At 45.6% G+C, this 22,381-nt stretch overlaps 1 protein-coding gene across 19 annotated transcripts in view; it reads left to right on the forward strand.

The window, feature by feature from the left end:
• Nucleotides 1–22,381, forward strand: part of FRYL (FRY like transcription coactivator) — a 2,516,714-nt gene that overhangs the window by 1,096,866 nt on the left and 1,397,467 nt on the right. For all 19 annotated transcript variants that reach the window (XM_085642132.1, XM_085642134.1, XM_085642126.1 and 16 more), the window contains one exon: nucleotides 16,721–16,893. In XM_085642132.1, the coding sequence (XP_085498258.1) occupies nucleotides 16,721–16,893 (173 nt within the window). The remainder of the gene's footprint in view (nucleotides 1–16,720; nucleotides 16,894–22,381) is intronic.

The raw sequence follows: 22,381 nt of genomic DNA on the forward strand, positions 1-22,381 counted from the left end.
TTTCTCATCTAGCGCAAAGCATATGAAGATGGGCCATTCCACAAAACATATCTTCTGGCAGAACATCTTCCAGAAGTTCACAATCAGATTGCGGATCTGCTAAGTCGTCAGACACAGCAGATACACGAAATGGAACTTCATATTCAAGTTCTTCAACCATTTTTCCAGATGTGGGGCCATCCAGACATGGATTTGTTCACCACACATAAAAACGCAAAATGCCCAACCTTCGCCGCCAGGTTCGTATACCTGTTGTCCAAGGGCAATGCAATATGGATGAACTGGTCATGCAGATTTGCGTACGGTTTTCTGCCGCTCCTACTCATTCCACTAGTAGTACGCAAGCTCAAACAGTTTCTCAAAATGATTCTAGTTGCTCCCACATGGGCACGACAATCATGGTTCACAACACTCTTCGAACTCTCAGTATTTTCACACCAAAAACTGCGTCTCTCCCCAAAGCTGCTGACACAGAACCATGGAGAGATACGGCACCCAGATCCAGCACAACTGAATGTAGCAATGTGGCTCCTGAAGTCGTAGTTTGGTTACCTTAACCTCCCACCGGACGGCATGAACATTATCAAAGATGCCAGACGTCCTACCACTAGAGCTTGCTATGCAGCCAAATGGAAACGATTCATCATTTACTGCAATAACAACAAAATTGACCCATTAGATGCTTGCATTCAGAACATCATGTTTGAGGCATATGAGCAGCAGATCATACACTTGCATTAGATCGCCATCTGGTATTGGGCTCGGATGCTTGCACGTTGTCTTGGAAGAAGTCTTTGTAGTCACGAGATAGGTGACTCCTACCTTGGACAATAGTACGCATGGGCATCAACTCCAACCTTAGATTGTTTTTTTCCGCCATTGGGTTCGGATGCAACTTTTGCGCTCCAGTTACAAATCTCCATTTCAAACTATTTTGACGCGCAAAACTTCCACAAACTCTTCGGATTGACTTCGAAAATCTTCATCTTCGACGCGCTTTTCATCAGCTCGATTCCGGTCGTCGACGAGGGCCGCTGGGCCTATCCACGCTGTAAGGCCTACGGCTCATGGAAAGGACGCCATTCAAGAAATGTCCCCAGTGTGGAGCATAATTCCGAAACAGTGACCATCACAGGGTCTGCAACCTGTGCCTCTCACCTTAACACGACGAGTCCAGCTGTCCAGCCTACGCATCCTTTCGATCGAAGAAGACTATTCGAGATCGATGGGCTCGACGTCGCATCATGGCGCAGAGATCAGCTCTGGAACCAGAGGACATCTTCGATGAAGGCCTGGATGTCCCGGAAGAAGATTCCGAAGCTCTCGAAATCGTGTCGGAGGTAGAAGATTCAGACAACCCCATCACTCCTGGTCAACGAGTAAGTACTACTGCCCCTACCCCAATCCCACCACCAAAACCGAAGGCACCGGTCAAGACTTTGCCTGCTGGCCTCAGTTGCGACCAAAAACACACTTCAGAAGCCCCGCCTCCAGGCCCTGCTCAGGAGAAAAAAGACAAGCCTTCCAGTAGCTCGGGACCGAGCAAACCCCATGTAATCGTCCCGCCGCCGCGTTCGGCACCGAAGCCAAAGGAACACTCTGCTCCGAAATCGGTTCTGACGCCTTCCACCTCCAAAGACAAATCGGCCCGAAAATCTCGAGGTCCGTGGATAAGCCGGCTTCGAACGCTTCCAAGCCTAAAGATCCCGCTTCGGCTCCGAAACTATGACCCTCGGAACCAAAAGACATGCCTAAGGACTCTACCACGCCTCCTAAGGCCAAAGACCATAAAAGTCAACACCAGCCACGCTCAGAACCGAAAAAATCGACACCGAAGGCTGTTCCCGAGGAAGAGGAACTTTTTCACCCGGATCCTGTCGATCCTAGGCAGAAAAAGATTTATATTATTCCTGAAACAGGACATGTCACAGCTGTGCCATGTAAGAAGAGGAAGTTGGACACAGGACCTGCCACTCCAGTGCCTGTGAAAAAGGAGGACTCTGCTACATCACCTATGCCTTCTTCTTCACCTGTACTTCCTTCTTCTCCTGTACTTCCTTCTAATCCACCTCCTCTCCCTAAATCTATTACACCACCTCTGCCTGTAACTTCTCCACCACCTCCAGGTGATGATGATGATGTCCAAGGGGTGGGGGGTGACCCAAATGACCCGTTCACAGATCCAGACGACCCACCACAAGATGATTGGGAGTACCCTATCCCAACAGATCTACCAGACCACCCAAGCCCCCAGCCATACCCCTCAAAACCATCTCCCCCAGACGATCATATTCGTTTTGGACAACTGCTTAATAGGGTTTGATTATCACGGCGTCACAATGCACTCTGACACAGCAGAGGAGGACTTTCTTTTGGATACATTGGAACAGTCCCAAAAGACAGTGCAAATATTGCCAATGATCAAAGGAGTCATTAAGCATGCCCCTGAAGTGTTCAAAGATCCCCTACCTGCCAGGATTCTTAACCCTAGAATCAATAAGAAATATAGACCTACCCCTGAAGACCCTGCTTACATTAAGGGACAGCGGCCTTTGGATTCTCTAGTAGTTTCCAACGCTAGAAAGCGCGCCAACTCACAAATCTCTGGGGATGCGCCAACCCCTGATATAGAATCCAAATTACTAGACGCTTCTGGCAAAAGGGTAGCTGCACAGGCAGCCAATCACTGGTGCATAGCCAACACGCAAACACTGTTGGCTAGATATGATAGGGCCCACTATGACCAACTGGAAACCCTATTACAACATTTGCCTGACCAATATAAAACCCAAGCAAATTATGTCATCCAAGAGGGCAAGCTAATTTCAAACGCGTCAATTAAATGCGCACTTGACGCGGCAGACACTGCCTCTAGATCCATCAATACCAGTGTATTCCTTAGATGACATGCCTGGCTACGCATTTCAGGTTTTAAGCAGGAGGTCCAGACTACCATCCTCAACCAGCCGTTCAACCAAGAACAACTTTTTGGCCCGGCTGTAGACACTGCACTTGAAAAGATGAAGAAAGACACTGAGACTGCTAAGTTCAAGGGAGCGTTACAGTCACCACAAACACGTGGCTCCTTTCATCGCTCCTTCTATTGAGGAGTTTCCAGATACATGAGCGCAGAAACCTCATCTTCGTTTAAAGCCACTACACAAACATCCCCCAATAGAGGATATTTTAGATGCGGATACCCCACTACAAAACAGTGACTTCCCTCTGCTTCCCCCAGACCATTCCACTCCGGTCAGGGGAAGATTATCGCAGTTCCTACCTTTCTGGAGTTCCATCACAACAGACAAGTGGGTAAGACAGATTATCCAGTATGGTTACTGCCTGGAACTTACAGCTACCCCTCCCCCCCCCCCTCACACATACCACCCAAGCAGCGTTCAATGTCCACAGATCATCACACACTCCTAAAACAAGAGGTTATCTCACTGCTTCAAAAACGCACAATAGAGCCTGTTCCCTCATACATCAAGGAACAGGGGTTACTCGCTGTACTTCCTAATACCCAAAAAGGACAGGACTCGAAGACCGATACTCTACCTCAGACCCCTCAACCTATATATACACTCAAATCATTTTCATATGATCACTCTCCAACAAGTGCTCCCGCTGCTAGAACAAGGCGATTTTCTTGCCACACTAGATCTCAAGGACGCTTACTTCCACATTCCCATACATCCTGCTCACAGGAAGTATCTAAGGTTTGTAGTGGACGGACAACACTATCAGTTAAAAATCCTTCCATTCGGACTCACCACACTCGGAGTATTCACAAAATGTCTTGCGGTAGTAGTGGCACATCTGAGAAGACAACAGATCCATGTCTTCCCATATCTAGACGACTGGCTAATAAAAGCCAAGTCTTTCAACCAATGTGTTCAACACTCACCAAACCATCCAAACATTACACAACTTGTGGTTCATGGTCAGCTAAACCAAGTCACATCTCCAGTCCTCTCATATACACCAATATTTGGGGGCCATTATCAACACCTCCACAGCTCTAGCATATCCCAGTCCAGCCAGGATAGCCAGCATACAAACCCTCATCACAAAATTTCAAGCACAACACTCTCTCCCAGCCAGTGTTCATGCAACTCATAGGCATGATGGCATCTTGCATTTTTATTGTACCTTATGCAAGACTTCAAATGCGCCCCTTACAGGAATGTCTAGCACATCAGTGGAGTCAGGCTCAAGGATCTGGTGTTGGTAGACAGCCGCACACATCGCTCTCTGCAGTGGTGGAACACAAAAAACTTGTCGAAAGGGCAGCTGTTCCTCGAATCTGTTCCACAGATAGTGCTCACGACCGACTCATCACTCACAGGATGGGGAGCCTATCTCCTCGCACATACAACCCAAGGCAAGTGGCCCACTCAACAAAACAACTCCACATCAATCACCTGGAACTACTAGCAATATTTCTAGCTTTAAAATAACAAGTACATGTACAAAACAAAGCTGTCCTGATCCGGACTGACAACATGACAGACATGTACTAAATACAAAAAAACGGAGGCACACATTCTATGCAGCTGTCCCAGCTCGCACAGAACATTTGGGGATGGGCCAACCCACAAAATATATATCTACTTGCCCAACACCTTTCTGGAGTTCACAATCAGATTGCGGATCTGTTAAGTTGACAAACACAAGAGATTCACGAATGGGAACTACATCTCCAAGTTCTTCTACCATTTTTCCAGATGTGGGGAAAACGAGACATAGATCTGTTCGCCACACACGAAAACGCATAATGCCCAACCTTTGCCACCAGATTTCCACACCCATTGTACAAGGGCAATGCGATATGGATGAACAGGTCAGGCAGATTTGCGTACGCTTTTCCGCCACTCTCACTAATTCCACTAGTGGTACACAAGCTCCGACAACAGTCTCTCAAACTAATCTTTGTAGCTCCCACATGGGCACGCCAACCGTGGTTCACAATACTGTTGGAACTTTCACTAGTTCCGCACCAAAAACTACTCCTGTCCCCATCCCTGCTAACGCAGAACCATGGAGAGATCAGACATCCAGATCCAGGTCAGCTGAATCTGGCGATCTGGCTCCTGAAGTCCTAGAGTTCGGTTACCTTAACCTACCACCGGACTGTATGATCATCATTAAAGAAGCCAGCCGCCCTACTACTGGAGCTTGCTATGCTGCAAAATGGAAACGATTTGCCATTTACTGCACCAACAACCATATTGATTCACTGGATGCCTCCATCCAGAATATCATTTGCTACCTACTGCACTTGCAAAGATGTAATCTAGCATACTCATCCATACGTTTGCATCTAGCAGCACTTGCTGCTTATCTGCAAAACAGACAACACTTGTCACTTTTTAGAGTCTCTGCAATTAAAGCCTTCATGGAGGGCCTGAAAAGAATGATTTCTCCTAGGTTACCACCCTCTCCATTGTGGAACCTAAACATTGTCCTTACTAGGCTCATGGGTCCCCCATTTGAGCCTTTACACAAATGTGAACTGCAGTTCCTTACATAGAAAGTAGCTTTCCTTGTCGCAATCACCTCTCTCAGGAGAGTAAGTGAGATCCAGGCTTTAACCATTCAAGAACCATTCTTACAATTCCATCGTAACAAGGTGGTTCTCAGAACAAACCCAAAATTCCTTCCTAAATTCATCTCTCCATTTCATCTTAACCAGTCAGTAGAGTTACCATTGTTTTTTCCAAACCCGGACTCCGTAGTGGAGAGAGCTCTACACACCCTAGATGTAAAAAGAGCCCTGCTTTATTACATTGACAGGACCAAATCCTTTCGCAAAACAAGACAACTGTTCGTAGCTTTCTCCCCACCGCATAAGGGTAATCCCATCTCCAAGGCTGGGATTGCAAGGTGGATCGTCAAATGTATCTAAATATGCTACCAGAAAGCTAAACACATTGACAATTCCCCTTAGGGCGCATTCCACATGCAAACTAGGGACCTCTATGGCATTCTTAGGGAATATATCCCTAGAAGACATTTGTAAGGCAGCAACATGGTCTACAACAGATACCTTCACTAAACACTATTGTGTTGACGTGCAAGCCAAGCAGCAAGCTTCTGTGGTCCAAGCTGTTCTTAAAACTCTTTCAAACTACTGCAACCGATACAGGTGACCACCGCTAGGCGAGATACTGCTGTACAGTCTATGCAAGTGTGTGATCTGCAGCTCGTATGCCTCCAACGGAAAATGCTACTTACCAGTATGCATCTGTTCTTGGCATGTAGAGCTGCAGATCCTAACACGCCCACCCACCTCCTCGGGACCTGTATCTGTACCAGTTCTATCTCAATTAGAAATACACACATGGACATCTTTTTCTTTCTACTAACTCCATTTCCCATCATGGCGAAAAACAATCTAAGGATGGAGTTGATGCCCATGCGCACTATCGTCCAAGGGAGTAGTCACCTATCTCGTGACTACAAAGACTTCTTCCAAGACAACAACAACGTGCAGGCATCCAAGCCCAACACCAGATGGCGATCTAATGTAAGTGTGAGGATCTGCAGCTCTACATGCCAAGAACAGATGCATACTGGTAAGTAGCATTTTCCTTATTTGCTGCATCTACAAAGATGTAATCTAGCATACTCACCCATAAGCTTACATCTGGCTGCTCTTGCTGCCTACCTGCAAAACAGACATTTGTCATTGTTCAGGGTACCCGCTATCAAAGCCTTTATGGAAGGCCTGAAAAGGATAATTCTTCCCAGACTGCCACCCTCTCCAGAGTGGAACCTAAACATTGTCCTTACTAGGCTCATGGGTCCCCCATTTGAGCCTTTACACAAATGTGAACTGCAGTTCCTTACATAGAAAGTAGCTTTCCTTGTCGCAATCACCTCTCTCAGGAGAGTAAGTGAGATCCAGGCTTTAACCATACAAGAACCATCCTTTCCCAAAGTAATCTCTGCTTTTCATCTTAATCAATTGGTAGAATTACCAGTGTTTTTCCAAAACCCAGATTCTGTAGCGGAAAGAGCTCTTCACACACTTGACGTCAAAAGAGCTATACTTTATTACATTGACGGGACTAAACATTTTTGAAAGACAAACCAACGTGCTTGTAGCTTTCTCTCCACTGCATAAAGGAAACCCCATCTCCAAAGCTGGGATTGCCAGGTGGATAGTCAAATGCATTCAGATATGCTACCAGAAAGCAAAACGCACATTAAAAATTCCCCCTAGAGCGCACTCAACACGCAAACTAGGGGCTTCCTTGGCATTCTTAAGAAAAATTCCCCTAGAAGATATTTGTAAAGCAACAACATGGTCTACTACACACACCTTCACCAAACACTATTGTGTAGACGTGCAGGCGAAGCAACAGGCTTCTCTAGGCCAGGCTGTTCTTAAGGATCAACAGATACAGGTGACCACCGCTAGGGGAGACACTGCTGTACAGTCTATGCAAAAGAATGAATTCTGCAGCTCATATCCCTCGAACGGAAAATGCTACTTACCAGTATGCATCTGTTCTTGGCATTTAGAGCTGCAGAAAATCATAGGCCCACCAGCCTCCCCGGAACCTGCATCTGTTCCAGAATTATCTTACTTAGATACACATTCACATGGACATCTTTTCTGTTTCTTACAAACTCCATCTTTTCCCATCATGGCGAAAAACAATCTGAGGTTGGAATCGATGCCCATGCGCACGATCGTCCAAGGGAGGAGTCACCTATCTCGTGACTACAAAATACTTTTTCCAAAACAACAAGGTGCAAGCATCTGAGCCCTACACCAGATGGCGATCTATGCAAAAGTATCATAATCCGCAGCTCTACATGCCAAGAACAGATGCATACTGGTAAGTAGCATTTTCCTTCTGCCCTCCTCCTGCTGCTGAGCCAAGCTTGTGCAGGGGAAGGCAGAACAATAGATATCCTGCCACAGGGAGGTGTGACAACCTCCCAGTCACGGTTTAGTGTATTGAGGCAGGGTGGGGGTGCTTGCCAGCACCACTGAGACTTCTTTAAGGGCACAATTGGTGCTCTCCTTGCATACTCTAGTTCAAACCAGTTCAGGGAGCCGTTGGCTCCAGCTCTGGTGCAAAACTGGACAAAGGCGATGGGAGTATCCTCCCCACTGTCCAGTCCCTCCTCTGACTCGTCCCAACCCAATATTCTGCATAATTTATCCGAATGCATAATAAGGTGAGGTTCTGTTCAAACTGTTTCTTAAAGATATTAAAACAGGTTACGATCCTTTACACCTGTGGTTGCCGCATCAATAGGTAGAAATATTGATAGAAAAAAATCTCTAATAGCCACTGGATGGCACTTGCTATTGAACCATTGGCCGTATGGGTTCGCATCGACACCCTGATCTGGGGCTATGAATAGTCGGGCGAAATTTCCGATCGAATAGCCATATATGCGGACAACCTTCTTTTCTTCATGACTGATCCACATGGATCAGGTCCTCTGATCCTTTAGATCATGCGGGTCTTCTGCACGACGTCGGGCCTCTTTATGAACGTAAATAAATCCATTATGGCCACTGAAGGGGATACTTGGCGACAACGAGTGTGCGAAAGACCTACTATTGACTAAGGAGGGCATGAAATACCTTGGAGTTTTCATATCCTATAAACAAGAGGTTTCCTGGGAAGGTAACTTAGACACAACTCTAGACCAGATTAAAACAGAGATCAGGTCTTGGTCAGGTCTGCCATTGTCCTTGTATGGCTTCTTGCGCCTACTCTACCACCTGCAAAACCACCCATACCCCATTACGCTGACATGGTTCAGGCAGATTAACTCCATACTGGGCGGTTCCTATGGGGAGATGGGGCCTCTAGAGTGGCATTTTGCTTGTGCTTCCTCACCACATACTGCGGGGTATTGCTGCAGCAGACTTTCGGTCCTACTATGCGGCCTCACATCTTCAGGAACTGAAGGACTGGTGGTATAGCTTCACAGACATATCTGCATGCTTCAAAGACAAACCTGCATACGCCGTGGAACGATGGCTACTAGGAGACCTCACTTTATAAACATACACGATAATTCAAACACTCTGACCCTTCTCCTTGCCACCAAGGTTGTAATCGCATGGCGTCAGTCTCTCTGCCGAATGGGCTGGTGGTCCCCGCTATGGCACAACGGACTCCTTTCTCAACTGAAGCATCTACAGGGCTTTCAGGGCTGGGACCAAATTGGGATATCATCCTTAGGAGATGTTCTACATGGATGTACCCTCAAATGATAACGGGAGTTGCAGGCAGACTTCTTCATGCCTCATACTCAATTTTATAAATAATTGCAATTCTGCCACGCAATGCCATACCTCAAGAACTTATCGACCCTCCTTAAATTTAGCCCACTGGAGGGTAAACTCCTAATGAGCGAACTAGAAGATCATAAAATGTCCAAAATATACCAATCGCTAGTCACCAATTGTGCATCCACATTAGATACACTTAGAGAGACATGGCAGACAGATGTAGGCCCCAACGACTACTAGACGGAGGCCCTAGAATCCCCTTGAGGAGCGTCAATCTTGTCTCATCTGCGCCTAATCCAGTTCAAATACCTACACCAAGCATACTAGATATGCCACAGGCTCTGGAGGGCAGGACTAGTGGCATCCCTGGAATATCTGAGATGTGGTGGTGTAGAAGGGACCTTCTTACATACTGTCTGGACCTGCCCTACACTAGACCGATTTTGGAAGGGGGTATTTGCCTGTCTGATGGAGGTGTTGGGGTGGAGACTCCCCAGATCGTCAAGGCTAGCACTGCTGCACAACTCGGAAGACACATGAGGCAACAGGTTCATTCAAACACCATCTTTTATTCTTGGGTCTCACCCTCGCTAAGGGGAACATCACCCGATTGTGAAGGGCAGAGACCCTGCACCTCATCGGCGTTTGGAAAAGTGGTATGGATTTTTGTATAGGGCTGGAGAGGCCAGTGTTTCGGGCTAAGGAATGTCCCAGAAACACTCAGGTATTTGAAAATATTGGGCTGATCATAGAGGTATTATTTGGGGCTCACCGCCATCATGGATTCTTAACATTAGTTTCAGAGGTTCGGTCCTATGGTCAAGATAAATATCTTGAATTACCGGCTGGTTGATGGGAGAAGTTAATACATGGGGTTCAAATGGGGGTGCACAGACAAGTTCTTTCGCAGCTTGTTACATTGTTTAGTTCATATAATATTATTTTGTGGTAATATGCCAATTTTTGCAAGCATACTTGTAAATGTATATTAATGCCCAGCAAGCCACTGTCATGGCAAAACTCAAAATGTTATGAAGAAAAATGCCACTCAAGACCAATTTAAAAAAAAAAAAAAAAAAAAGATTTTAGGCACCAAGATTATCAGAATCCGGTATGTACTTCAGACATAATCGTTTTTTAGAGTAAAATCAATAGAAAATGACAGCTGTCAGATTTGAGGCATGAGCCTCGAATGCGTTAATGGTAAATATTAACTGCAAGGTATACTTGCAGACGACTTACAGGACTGTTCTTCTGGACTTAGGGTAATTAAGCGTCAAGGTCAAAGAAAGCAGCAGCTGTTGAAGTTTACCTGCTCTGGGTTGTTCACGTGCAGAGGTGCTGTATGCGGTGATGGGTTTCAACTATACACGCTAAAGTCTATGAGTACTGTACCTGTAAGAAAAAGGCTGCAAATGGGCATTGGGAGACCAGTCCAGCTGAACCCTGGAGGCATCTTGGCTCTTGATGGTCTCCACACCACGGAGACACTGTCTGTTTAATTGAGTCGGGCTGGAGAGCCCGCGTGCAGAGGTATTTTGTCTGGCATTTCGGTTAGAGGCGATCATAGTTCTCGGTTCATCTGCAAAAGAGGGAAAAGAAACCCAGCAGGGCCACTCTTGATGTCGAGCAGGCCTCTCTGCCTGGAAGAGGTGTGGCACCGCGGCCAGGGCGACTGACTCCGGAATCTGGGGATCACGGTTCGATCCCCGGCGCCGGCGGCAGATTAGCCCAGCACCATGTGACTCTGGGCAATAGCTTGCTTAATCTTCCCGACGGCCCCCAGCTCCTAGAGACCCTTACGGGTGATTGTCCGCGCTTTACAAATGTGGATTATTATCTCTCGAAGTCCCTCGACGTGCAGGTTAGTTTTGGCAGCTGTGGTGTTCTGACTGAACATAAACAAGCCTTGGTCTTTGCAACCTGCTCCGGTGCCCCTGGTATTGGTGCAGGGGGGCTCCTGGAAGATCTAGCGGCTCAGTACTCACTGGAGATCTGGCGCTGACCTCTGGTAGCCTCAAAGTCTTTCTTCTGGGGTTCTGCTCCGCCAGTGGGCCCGGGCGTCAAAAAAGTTGTACCACACAGGTCACAATAGATCTTCACCAGTTAGGGTTTATCCTGAACACCACCAAATACCAACTCCAACCCCACCTGGGGGTTAGTCTCAACTTGGAGGTAGGCATAGTCTATCCTAACCCCCCAAGGATCCATTCCTTCCACTGCTCCGTCTTTTCCAAATCAACGAGTCAGAACAGCGATGCTCCTTGTAGGAATTAGGGCCTCTTGCATTGCCATAGTACCATATGCTAGATTACACATATCTGTTGTAGGCATACCTTGCGCAACAGTTGTCTCAGGTGAAGGGTCATTGGGACTAAATAGTGTTGATAGTCTGTGTTTCAGGGGCAGCCTTTCTTTGTCCTAGTTCCGCAGTGGATTTTTACAATGGAAGTCTCCCTTACCGGTTGGGGCTCAAATTTATAGGATCTGACTATCTAGAGACAGGAGGAACCCAAACACCAGGGCCTCCACATCAACTAACCTGGAACTTCTAGCCGTTCACCTGTCGTTGAAGGATTTCCTACCTCACCTGATAAGCAAGGTTTTTCTTGTCCTGACAGACAATATGATAGTGTCATAAGAGACCCTGTACCTTGGCAAACTGTAATGGGCGACTTACTAGTGATTCTTCACTGGTCCACAGCAGCTCAAACTCGTAAATGAAAAGTAAAAAGCCATTGAAAGAGAAGAGGGACAAGAGAAAATGAAAACATAGGAAAAAACCTAAGGGAGGACCTATTTTTACAGGAGATAGAGAAAATGAGAGAGAAAGGAAAAAAGGCAAAGGAAAGTAGGTGTTTATGGTGGAGCCAAAATCCAGAAAAGAGGCATGCATCCTAGAGAAGACAAAAGTGGGAGAAGAACAGAAAAATGTCCAAGCAGGAGAGGAACAGCAGAGCTGTTAGGCGGAGAGCAAGGAGACGACCAGCTGAGAGTCCTGGAGTTCGACATACTCTTTAGCAGGAGATCAGCACGAGTTGGAATTGGGCGAAGTTGAACACCAAACAACTTTGAAAGGCAGGACCCGCTGGAGTTAGCCTCGGACCTGCTATGATCCAGAAGGCGCGTGACTGACAAAGGTGCCTAGCAGAGTATGGGGTGAAGGGGAAAACGGTGACATCAATCTAAAACAAAGGAATATTTGAGAAAGGTGTGCTAATTGTCCAAAACATAGCTAACATAACTCCGGAGATATCTACAACAGGAGTGTGTAAATGTGGATCTAAAACAACCTCTGACAAAGGGGGTTTGGGGACCCAGAAAATTACTATACCACCAGGTCTCAAGAAAGAAGAGACCAGTTCTTATTTTCTATCCCACACATTCCCAAAATAAAAGAACAGGTGAAGAAACAGGTGAAAGAAGAGGCCTAGAAGAATGAAGTAGATAAATGGACATAGAACAATTTTCTTTTCTGAGGGCTTTGTATAGGAAGACCTATCAGCGAAAGAACAAGAAAAGTAAACCAGAAACCATCACTACAACTGAATAACCCTACAGAGAACACCATAATGAAGCAAGGACATCATATGATTAAAGAACATTCAAACACGAAACCCAAGTGGGCTGAAAAGAAGCCATTAAAGAATTATAGTTGAACAAACACCGAAAGCACTCTGTTATTTATGGGTTGAGGAGCTTCAGAAGACAGCCATCCATGTATTATCATCAGAAACAAACCCGCTCTCCACAACTCTTGCACCTATCCCAGAGCATTTGGCGGTGGGCTCTCTGCCTAAACCATCCATTTGCTAATTGAATACTTTCTAGGGATGGATGACAATTTTGCCGACCACCTCAGCAGGATGCGACAAGTCCACGAGTGGGAACTCCACCGGCAAGCCCTCCCTCCACTACTTTAAGAGATGGGGTTTCCGACAAATAGACCTGTTCACAACAGTAGCAAACGCCAAATGCCCAAACTTTGCATCCAGGTTACCACACCCACAGTCCAGCAGCAATGCACTATGCATGAACTGGTCGGGGGTATTTGCCTATTGTTTCTGCCTCTCTCTCTACTTCAGTTTGTGGTTCAGAGGCCTTTGCAGATGCCCCTCACCCTCATCCTGGTGGCTTCCGCAAGGGGTCGCCAGCCCTGATTTACAACTGCTCGAACTCTCTAGTTCTGCATAAGAGGCTCACCAGAAGGCCAAACCTTCTCATGCTGAACCATGGCGAAATCTGGCACCCCGACCCCAGGTCTCAGCTGTGCGATTTATCTCCTGAGGTCATAGAATTTGGGTACCTTAATCTTCCACTGACTGTATTAACATTCTCAAGGAAGCGTGCAGACCTACTACCAGGGCCTGCTATGCAGCCTAATGGAAAAGATTTGTATACTTCTGTCACTCAAAAGCTATTGATCCTTTTAAGGTCACTGTGCACGACATTGCTACTTACTCCACTTGCAGGTTTCTGCTCTAGCCTTCACCTCCACAAGACTACACCCGGCCACTGTGGCTGCCTACCTTCATAATAGACAACACATCTCTCTTCAGGATTCCGGTTATTAAAGCTTTCGTGGAGTATCTTGACCAACCGTACCCATGGAATCTCAGCATTGTACTCACAAGACTTATGGGCCCTCCATTTGAACCCTTCCACTCCTTCCTTCTTCAGCTCCTCTCTTGGAAGTTGACATTTCTGGTTGCTATCCCTTCACTCAGGCATGTTGGTGAGCCTCCGGCATTATCCCTGGTGGAATCCTTCTGCCAAGTTCATAGGTTAGAGGGTTGGCCTCCACACCAACCCCAAATCCATCCATAAAGTGGTCTTTCACTTCAACCATAACCAGTCCATTGAACTTCCTGTTGTTTCCCACAGCCTGATACAGTTGTGGAATGGGCTATCCATACTTTGGATGTAAAATGAGCTCTCATGTACTGTTGACAGAACCAAACCAATTAGGAAGACACCACAACTTTTTTGTTGCTTTCTCCATACCCTATAAAGGGAAAGTTCTATCCAAGTCAGGCATTGCCAGATGAATCATTGGATGCATCCAGACATACTGTGCTAAAGTTATGGGGACTCTGCCCACTGCTGTTAGAGCTCACTTCACTCTGAAGAAAAGATCCTCTATGGCCTTCCTGGGGAACATCCCAATAGCTGAGATATTCAAAGCAGCTACTTGGTCCACACCATACGCTTTCACAAAACATTACTATGTGGATGTGCTAGCCCGCCAACAAGCTAATGATTAGGCAGTGCTCCGTACACACTTTCAATCTGCTGCAACACCCACAGGCTATCCACCGCTTTTTGGCAGGATGGCTTTACAGTTTATGTACAACATGTGTATCTGCACAATAAGATGATGAATGGAGTGGTGAAACTTTCAAACACTCACCCCCAGTCACAGATCTGTGTTGAATCCATCATCGTTCTTTAGCTCACTCTGCCATGCCAGTTCAAACACAGCTGTGTGCAAATCATTCTTGACCCTGTGCCTCATGGGACCAGTCCAGGCCGAACTGCCAAGCCAGATCTTCCCTGGACCGGAAACAAGCATCCTGGGACCGCTTTCGGGGTAACACCCTTCATCAGCCAGGCTAGCTTGAATCCAGTGGCAAAGTGAGTAAGGGACCCACGTCTGGGCATAACATGCCAAATAGGGCAAACCAAGCAAACACAAGGAGATGATGGATGGAGTGCTGAAACTTTTCAAACACTCACCCCCAGTCACAGATCTGGGTTGAATCCATCATCAGTCTCGTATCTACCGCCACACATTCCTCAAATGGAAAATATTACTTACCCAGTAAGCATCTGTGCGACGTAGTGTTTTAGGTTCACATGCGGCCACCCTCTACCCCGGACACCCTTGTCAGTTGCAGTGTATTTTACTATCTCTTTCCATCTTTTGCATGGACTTCTCTCCATACATCACTCTGATGCACATTCCATCCTCACCTGCCTTGTGGGAAAACAATCTATTATTGGAGTTGATGACCATGTACATTACCAACAAGAAGAGGAGTCCCAGCACCTTGTGACTCGAAAGACTTAATAGACAAAAAACAATTTACCTTCTTCCAGGCCCAACACTAGATGACACAAGTATGCACAGCATGTGAATGTGCAGCACTGCATACCACAAACAGATGCTTACAGAGTAAGGAACATTTTCCTCCCATATGTATTGCTAAGGGTTTGCAGTCCAACAAAGGGACTGATTTAACTGGCCTTTACCGGCAGGTAATTGATTCGGTTGTCTTAAAAGGACTAGCGTTTTAATGGCAATTTCTTTTGACAAAATCCACAAATTTCCATTTTCTATGAGAAAAAACACACTTTGCAGCTTTTTGTAATGACTTTCAGGATGGAGATTTTGTGTAGGTGCTTTTGTTTTGTCTTGGAGTCGTAGGTTCCATGCCCAATCTACGCATTTGACCACAAATGCTGTGATGTTAGACAGATGACTTCTGGTACTGCTATTTAGGATTTTGCCAATCATGTCTTCATTCATCCCTCCTGGTATGGCCTGGTTTCTTTAAAATTGTTTTAACGGAGCACCATGCCTATATCTTTATTTTATAGATGTTCCACAGGCAATACAAATATTCCCAGGTAATCTTTGGAAATAGGCTCTTGCTTAATGACATATTTTATTGAATTACCTATTACTCCATAAAACATTGAGTAGTTTTATAACTCTTTAGATAAAAAGAGACCTGAAATACTTTTGGCCTATATTTTCATACCGTTAATCAGTGAAACTGCCTCCTGGGTTTTTATGATGTGCATTGAAAACATTACCATCAAATACCCCAAATCCATGAAATCTTGTAAGAAGGTTTCCACTCGTTTATATTTCATTTTCAACACATATATATAGTTTGGCAAATGTCATTGTGATTTTCTTGTGCTAGCAACATAACCGATAACAGCTTTATTTTCAGTTTTTCCTTTGCTTTACGTAGGAGATTTGGCCTATTGGTCAGAGCTGCTTACTTTAAAACTGGGGAACCAGATTTGAGTCCTAGCTTCTGCTCAACACCTGTGATTCTGGGCAAATCACATAATCTTCCATGTCTTTAGAAAAAAAAAAAAATCTGGTACACATGTAAAGCTCTCCAACGCCCTTGGGCCGAGTAGATGCTAAATTAAATTGCAAAGAAATGCTTAGATACTGCAACAACATAAAAAGGTTGGATTGTTAGCTTTAAGTATTTAATATTGGGAAAAGCTGTACGCATTTTGAGTAGACGTATAATTGCCTTGATTGCAAATTCTCTTATTGACCCGTACTGTTGTGTAATTTCATATTTTAAATAAAGTTAGATTTCTTTAACTGTTGTAAGTGAAAATTGGATGCAAATATTTTTTTTTTATAAATGATTTCAAGCATTTGTCATATATTGATATACCATATGCATTTTGTTTTTTAAGTGCAAGTGGTGGCCTTGATAACGAAACACATTCCCTCAACAATACCTTGTTGGAGTATGTGGATTTAACGAGACAACTACTGGAAGCAGAAAATGAGAAGGATTCCGACACACTAAAGGATATCCGTTGCCATTTTAGTGCCTTAGTGGCGAATATCATTCAAAATGTTCCCGGTAAGCATAGGGCAGTTATTTGGAAATTATTTGCTTTCTCTGGAGTGTCTTTTTTCAGTGCTAAATTCGTTCCCACTTTAGTAAAAAATGTCTTGATCCTTGGTTGAGGTGCGGGGGAGGATGGGGAGGGACCCGCAACATTTCCTTGATAGCTATTTAGCAAAGCAATACACCAGGGACTGTGTTTGTTTAACACATTTTCATTGTTGGCTATTGTGCACTGCATTGTACAGCCAGATACAGTGCCATTACAGATATTGACCCATGCAGAGCCAGTCGCTGTGAGAAAGTACCGTAAGCTTGGGCAGTGTTTGTGATGGTGTATTTTAATATCCGAGTGAACTGCAACTTGTGTTTCCAAAAATCATAGAATCTTATTGCATTCATTCCAGATTGATGCTGAACATGGAACTACCTGATAAACTCTGAGATTTGGCAGTTTAAAAAGATCTGGAGTGGGGTCTGGGGCATTCTTCAGGGCCAGGAATCCCAAACTACCTCTGGTACCAGTGGCCAAGAGGGGGCTAAATGTAGGTGCACAGGCACGATGTTCCTTTTGATGAATGTGTGACTATAAAGGACATCGTACCGCTCTCTGATCAGAAAGACGGTATCCCCTAAATTTAGGGCAATTAGCTTGTATCCCCTCAGGTAGGACTAACTGCGTGTATTATTGTTTTCCTTTAAGCTTCCTTTTTCTTTCCACCTCATAAAAATCCTATGCATAATGGCCCTTAGGAGGTAGTTGGGGATCCCTGGCCCTGAAGAATGCCCATACCCTTTTGGGCTTCTAATGTGGGCAGAAACCTGTTGGCCTAGTACTGAGATGGTGTGAGCCATTATCCTCAATAATCGTCCCATTCATTTTTAATCCTACCTATAGTTCCCAAAAAAAAAGGTAAACTGCCCGATAACCATAAGATATTTTTGAGTCACTGATCTTAATCCCTCCTTTATCTAGTAGTTTTTTTAAATCTAAGAACTCCCAACTCCCTCTTGTGCTGAGCCCAACTGGAGGGTACTGCCCTACCAGGGTGGAGAGAGGCTTCCGATTAAGTATGACCCAATTTTGTGTTTGTTTATTTATTTTGGAGTTTTATATAGCGCTAGCCAGACCCGAAGGTATCGGAGCGCTTTACAACATTTGTCGAATAACATTCGAGTATACAAAGAGTGGAACAGTAAACGAAGTGTTCAAAGATGGGTCATTGATCGGTATAAGTCATGTAGCATTCAAATGTAGAATATTAGTGGAGGTGGTAATAGTAAGGGAGAGTAATGTGCGGGTCAGGAGTAAGATGCTGTAAGGTGTTCTTATCGTAGTGACTGGATCCTCAGTTGATGGCGGATCAGTAATTGTAGGACTGTTGTCCCTTCGTGAGAGCTCGATTGAGGGAGAGCACTTAAAGCTGGCTTTTAAATTCTGTGAAGTAAGGGTTAGTCCTGATATGTATAGGGATGGCATTCCAAATTCTGTGTGCATTTCCAGTGAAAGACCAAGATAAGGTCTTTTGTTTGCGGGTTTTCGGGGGGATGAGTAGCATAGTGTTGGTGCTCCTGAGATTTCTTGTCTCTCCCACTTTGTTGAGTTTGGCGGCTAGATAGGTGGGTTTGCCATTGTGCAGAGCTTTTTGGGTGAGACGGGCAGTTCTGAAGTTAGCACGCATTTCTATTAGGAGCCAGTTAAGCTCTTTGAGAGTGGGGGAGATGTGTTCGTTTTTCTTTACTCCCGTCACCATTCTGGCTGCTGCATTTAGGGTAGATCTAAGAGGAGCAACATGTAGCTTAGCCGTGCCTGTAAGGGTGGCGTTCCCGTAGTCTAATCTGGATAGCACAAGGGATTGCGTGACTTGCTTAAGGTCTTTTGTAGGGATGAAGGGTTTGATTTTGCTTAGTTTTAAGTTGAAAAAGGCACATCTTGCGGTGTTCTTGATGTGTTTGACCTTAGCAAGGTTGGGGTCAAGAGTTATTCCCAGTGACTTCAAGGAGTCTGCCAGGATGAGTGCAGTTGAGAGCATCAATAGACTTTATCCATTCCGTGATTTGTGGGGTCTGCTCTTTGTTGGCTATGAGGAGGATTTCTGTTTTGTCTTGGTTGAGTTTCAGATGGTTTTGGGACAGGCATTTTTTGACTTCTATTAGGGTGTCATTGAGTCTTTGCATGTCCGCTGTGATGGAGGTTTCGAGGTTGATCTGGGTGTCATCGGCGTAGAGGTGGAAGGGTATGTTGGCTTTTTTGAGGATGATGGCGAGTGGCTCCATGTAAATGTTTAACAGTGCGGGTGAGAGAACTGAACCTTGGGGAACGCCTCTGGTTATAGGGTGTAAATCGGACGTGAAGTTTCAGATTTTTATTCATTGAGAGCGGTTTTGCAGGAAGGAGGTGAACCATTGTAAGACTACCCCTTCTGCTCCTACCCATTCTCGGAGTACGTTGATGAGTAGTTTGTGGTCAACCGTGTCAAAGGCTGCCGAAAGGTCCAACATTACGAGTAGACCGCAGCGGTTCATGTCCAGTGATTTGTGGATGTCGTTAATGACATTCAAGATGGCAGTCTCTGTGCTGCATCCTTTACCAAAGCCCGATTGGTGAGGGTCGAGGGGATCGTTGATGTCCATGTGATGGGTGAGTTGACAGAGAACACATTTTTCTAGTAGTTTTGCTAGGAATGGAAGATTTAAGACAGGCCTGAAGTTGAGATAGTTTGGGTCAGCGCCTGCTTTTTTCAGTAATGGTGTTACCTGACCGATTTTGAGGCACAGGCATGATATCTGTTTTCAGGTAGCTATTTATAATCTCCGACCAGCGTGGGCTAGGGAGAGTTTGAGATTTTTAGCCAGTTGGGCAGTCAGAGGGTCCTCATGTGTGATGAAGGCTTGGATCCGGTAGTCAGTTCAATAATTTCAGTTTCAGTGATGGCTTCGAATGTTATCCAGTTGTTTGTGGATTGCCTGAGTGGGTTCATGTCTTCTTTATGGAGTAGCAGGCCTTCATTGGGAGGACGGATGCGATCCTTAAGTGAGAGCTCAATCTTTGATATTTTCTCATTGAAGAAATTGACAAATTTGTTACATAGGTCTTTGGAGGCCGGAATTGCAGAAGGTGATGGTTTGGATGTTTGCTGTCTGATGATATTGAAGAGTTCTTTGGGGCGATTTTTTGCATTATTTAGTGCACCGCAGCAGAAGGTGTATTTATCATTTATGATGTGCTTTTTATAATTCCTACGTTCCTTTTCGAGTTGCTCAAGGTGGGTTATCGAAGGGTTGTTGCGCCAAAGTCTTTCAGCAGCTCTTAGTTGTCTTCTTTCCAGGTTTAGGTCAGTATTGAACCATGATCTCGATGGAAGGGTCTTGGTGTTTTTTCTTGTTTCAGGGGGGGCTATTTGGTCCAGCATGGCGGTCATAGCTGCATTGTATTGTGAGGTAAGTTCTGTTGTGGACCTGTCGCCTGCGGTGGAGGGGAGGAGTTTACTTAGCCTTTCTTCTAGTTCTTTGAGGGGGATCTGTCTCAGGTTTCTCGTCCAATGAAAGTGATCATTTGTGCGAGGCGGTCGATGTGTCTTGATTGATATGAAAAAGAATGAGATGGTGGTCTGACCAGTCAACAGGGAGGGTACAGTCGATGGTGATTGCATCTTCGTGAGCTATGAAGGCATCCAGGATTGAGTCTTTGTTGTGTGTTTGTTCGGTGCAGTGTTGGGTCAAATTGTTATTGTGAAGAAGCTCATTTAAAGTTTGTATCAGAGTGTTGTTTTCCTAATTCCAGGGAAGGTTTAGGTCTCCTAGAATTAGGTTGTTCGCATCTGATAGTGAGTAGTGTGTGATCAGGGCTGCCAAATGTTCTCCATATGCGGGAGTGTTGCCTGTTGGATGGTAGAGGAGGGGACAGTGGATCATTTTGTTGTCTGACGTCTTAATGGTGGCGGTTAGGTATTCTAATGTGTTGTATTTGAAGGAGTCCGTTTCTGTTATAGAGATGTTACTTTTATGTATGATTGCGTGTGAGACTTGTGCTTTCAGAAGGATGACCTTCTCCTCCCTTTGCACTCGCACAGGAATTCTGTGAATGTCCTACTCGGACTTCTGTCTCAGGGTGGTAATACTAGATATTGAGTTCTCCGTACCTCTGTCGTACCTATTTGTGTTGGTTCCCATCTTTTTTCAAACAAGTGGGACTCTAAGCTGGAGCAATTTAAGGACAGCACAGCCACCACAGCACACAAGCTTCCCAACCCCTGCGTGGCCAATGACTCAGTGGGTCAGGTAGATGGAGGTCAGGCCAGTCCCCAAGGCAGCCTCAGCCTCTAATCCTCTTTAGTTTGCCCTCCGACCAACATGGGCATCCTGTGAGAGTCAGGAGTCATCTTTACAGACACCTCTGGATGTTGATAACATCTGACTGCTGGGTTCTCTAGATTGACCAAAGGGGCTACTCTCGCCTTTTTTTGACTACTCCTCCCCCAAAACCACCCACTTACGACAGGATGACGGAGGACCACATCTCATTTCTCTGCCAGAAAGTGGCGTCCCACCTGGCCAAGGGAGCCATAGAGAGGGTGCCGGCAACAATAGTAGGTTGTGGTTGTTATTCCTGTTACTTTCTGGTGCCCAACAAGGATGGAGGCGTTCAACCTGTCTTAGTCCTGCACCCTCTAAATTTCTTCCTGAAAAAGGAGAAATTCAAAATGCTCCCGCTAGCTCAAGTCTTGTCTGCCCTGGACCTGGGAGATTGGATGGTAGTGATAGACTTGCAGGATGCTTACTTTCACATCCCTGTCCTGCCTACTCAGACTTTACCTGGTGTTCACCAAGGTGATTGTGGTGGTTGCAGCTCATCTGCGGAGATCAGGGTTTCCAGTCTTCCCCTATCTCGACGACTGGCTGTTGAAGGTGGGCTTTGCCCAGGCAGTTGTCTCCCATCTCCAGACTACAGTAGACCTCCTGCACTCGCTTGGATTCACTATTAATGTGTCGAGTTCACACCTAACCCCTTCTCAGATGCTCCCTTTTATTGGAGCTGTTCTGGACACAGTGCAGTTTCGGGCTTATCCCTCCAAACAGCTTCCAATTAGCATGGCAAGTCCTGTTCTGGACATCTTCTAGGGAATAACTTGGGCATCTCTGCACACATTTACCAAACCCTTCTGCCCTGACAGGCAGGTCCACAGAGACAGGCACTTTACCCGGTTGGTCCTGTAGGACCTTGTAGTGTGAAATCACTTCAAAGACCCTCCTGTAGGGAGGTATTGCTTGGGTATCTACTCTGTGGGAAGTATTTTGCGACTAGAAGTCTCTTTCAGATGAACAAGTTACTTATCGGTAACGCCTTATCTTGTAGAGACACAGATTGCTTACTGACTCACCCATCCTGCCCACTTTTCAAACGGATTAATAGACTTGGAGCCTGTTCCCTTTTCTAATCCCTAGTTCTCAGGCACCAGTGATCAGTAATCTTCAGGACTCCGCGCTTCTGGCGTGGAAACTT

Source organism: Triturus cristatus, chromosome 2_2 (assembly GCF_964204655.1).
Source record: "Triturus cristatus chromosome 2_2, aTriCri1.1, whole genome shotgun sequence".
NCBI lineage: Eukaryota > Metazoa > Chordata > Amphibia > Caudata > Salamandridae > Triturus > Triturus cristatus.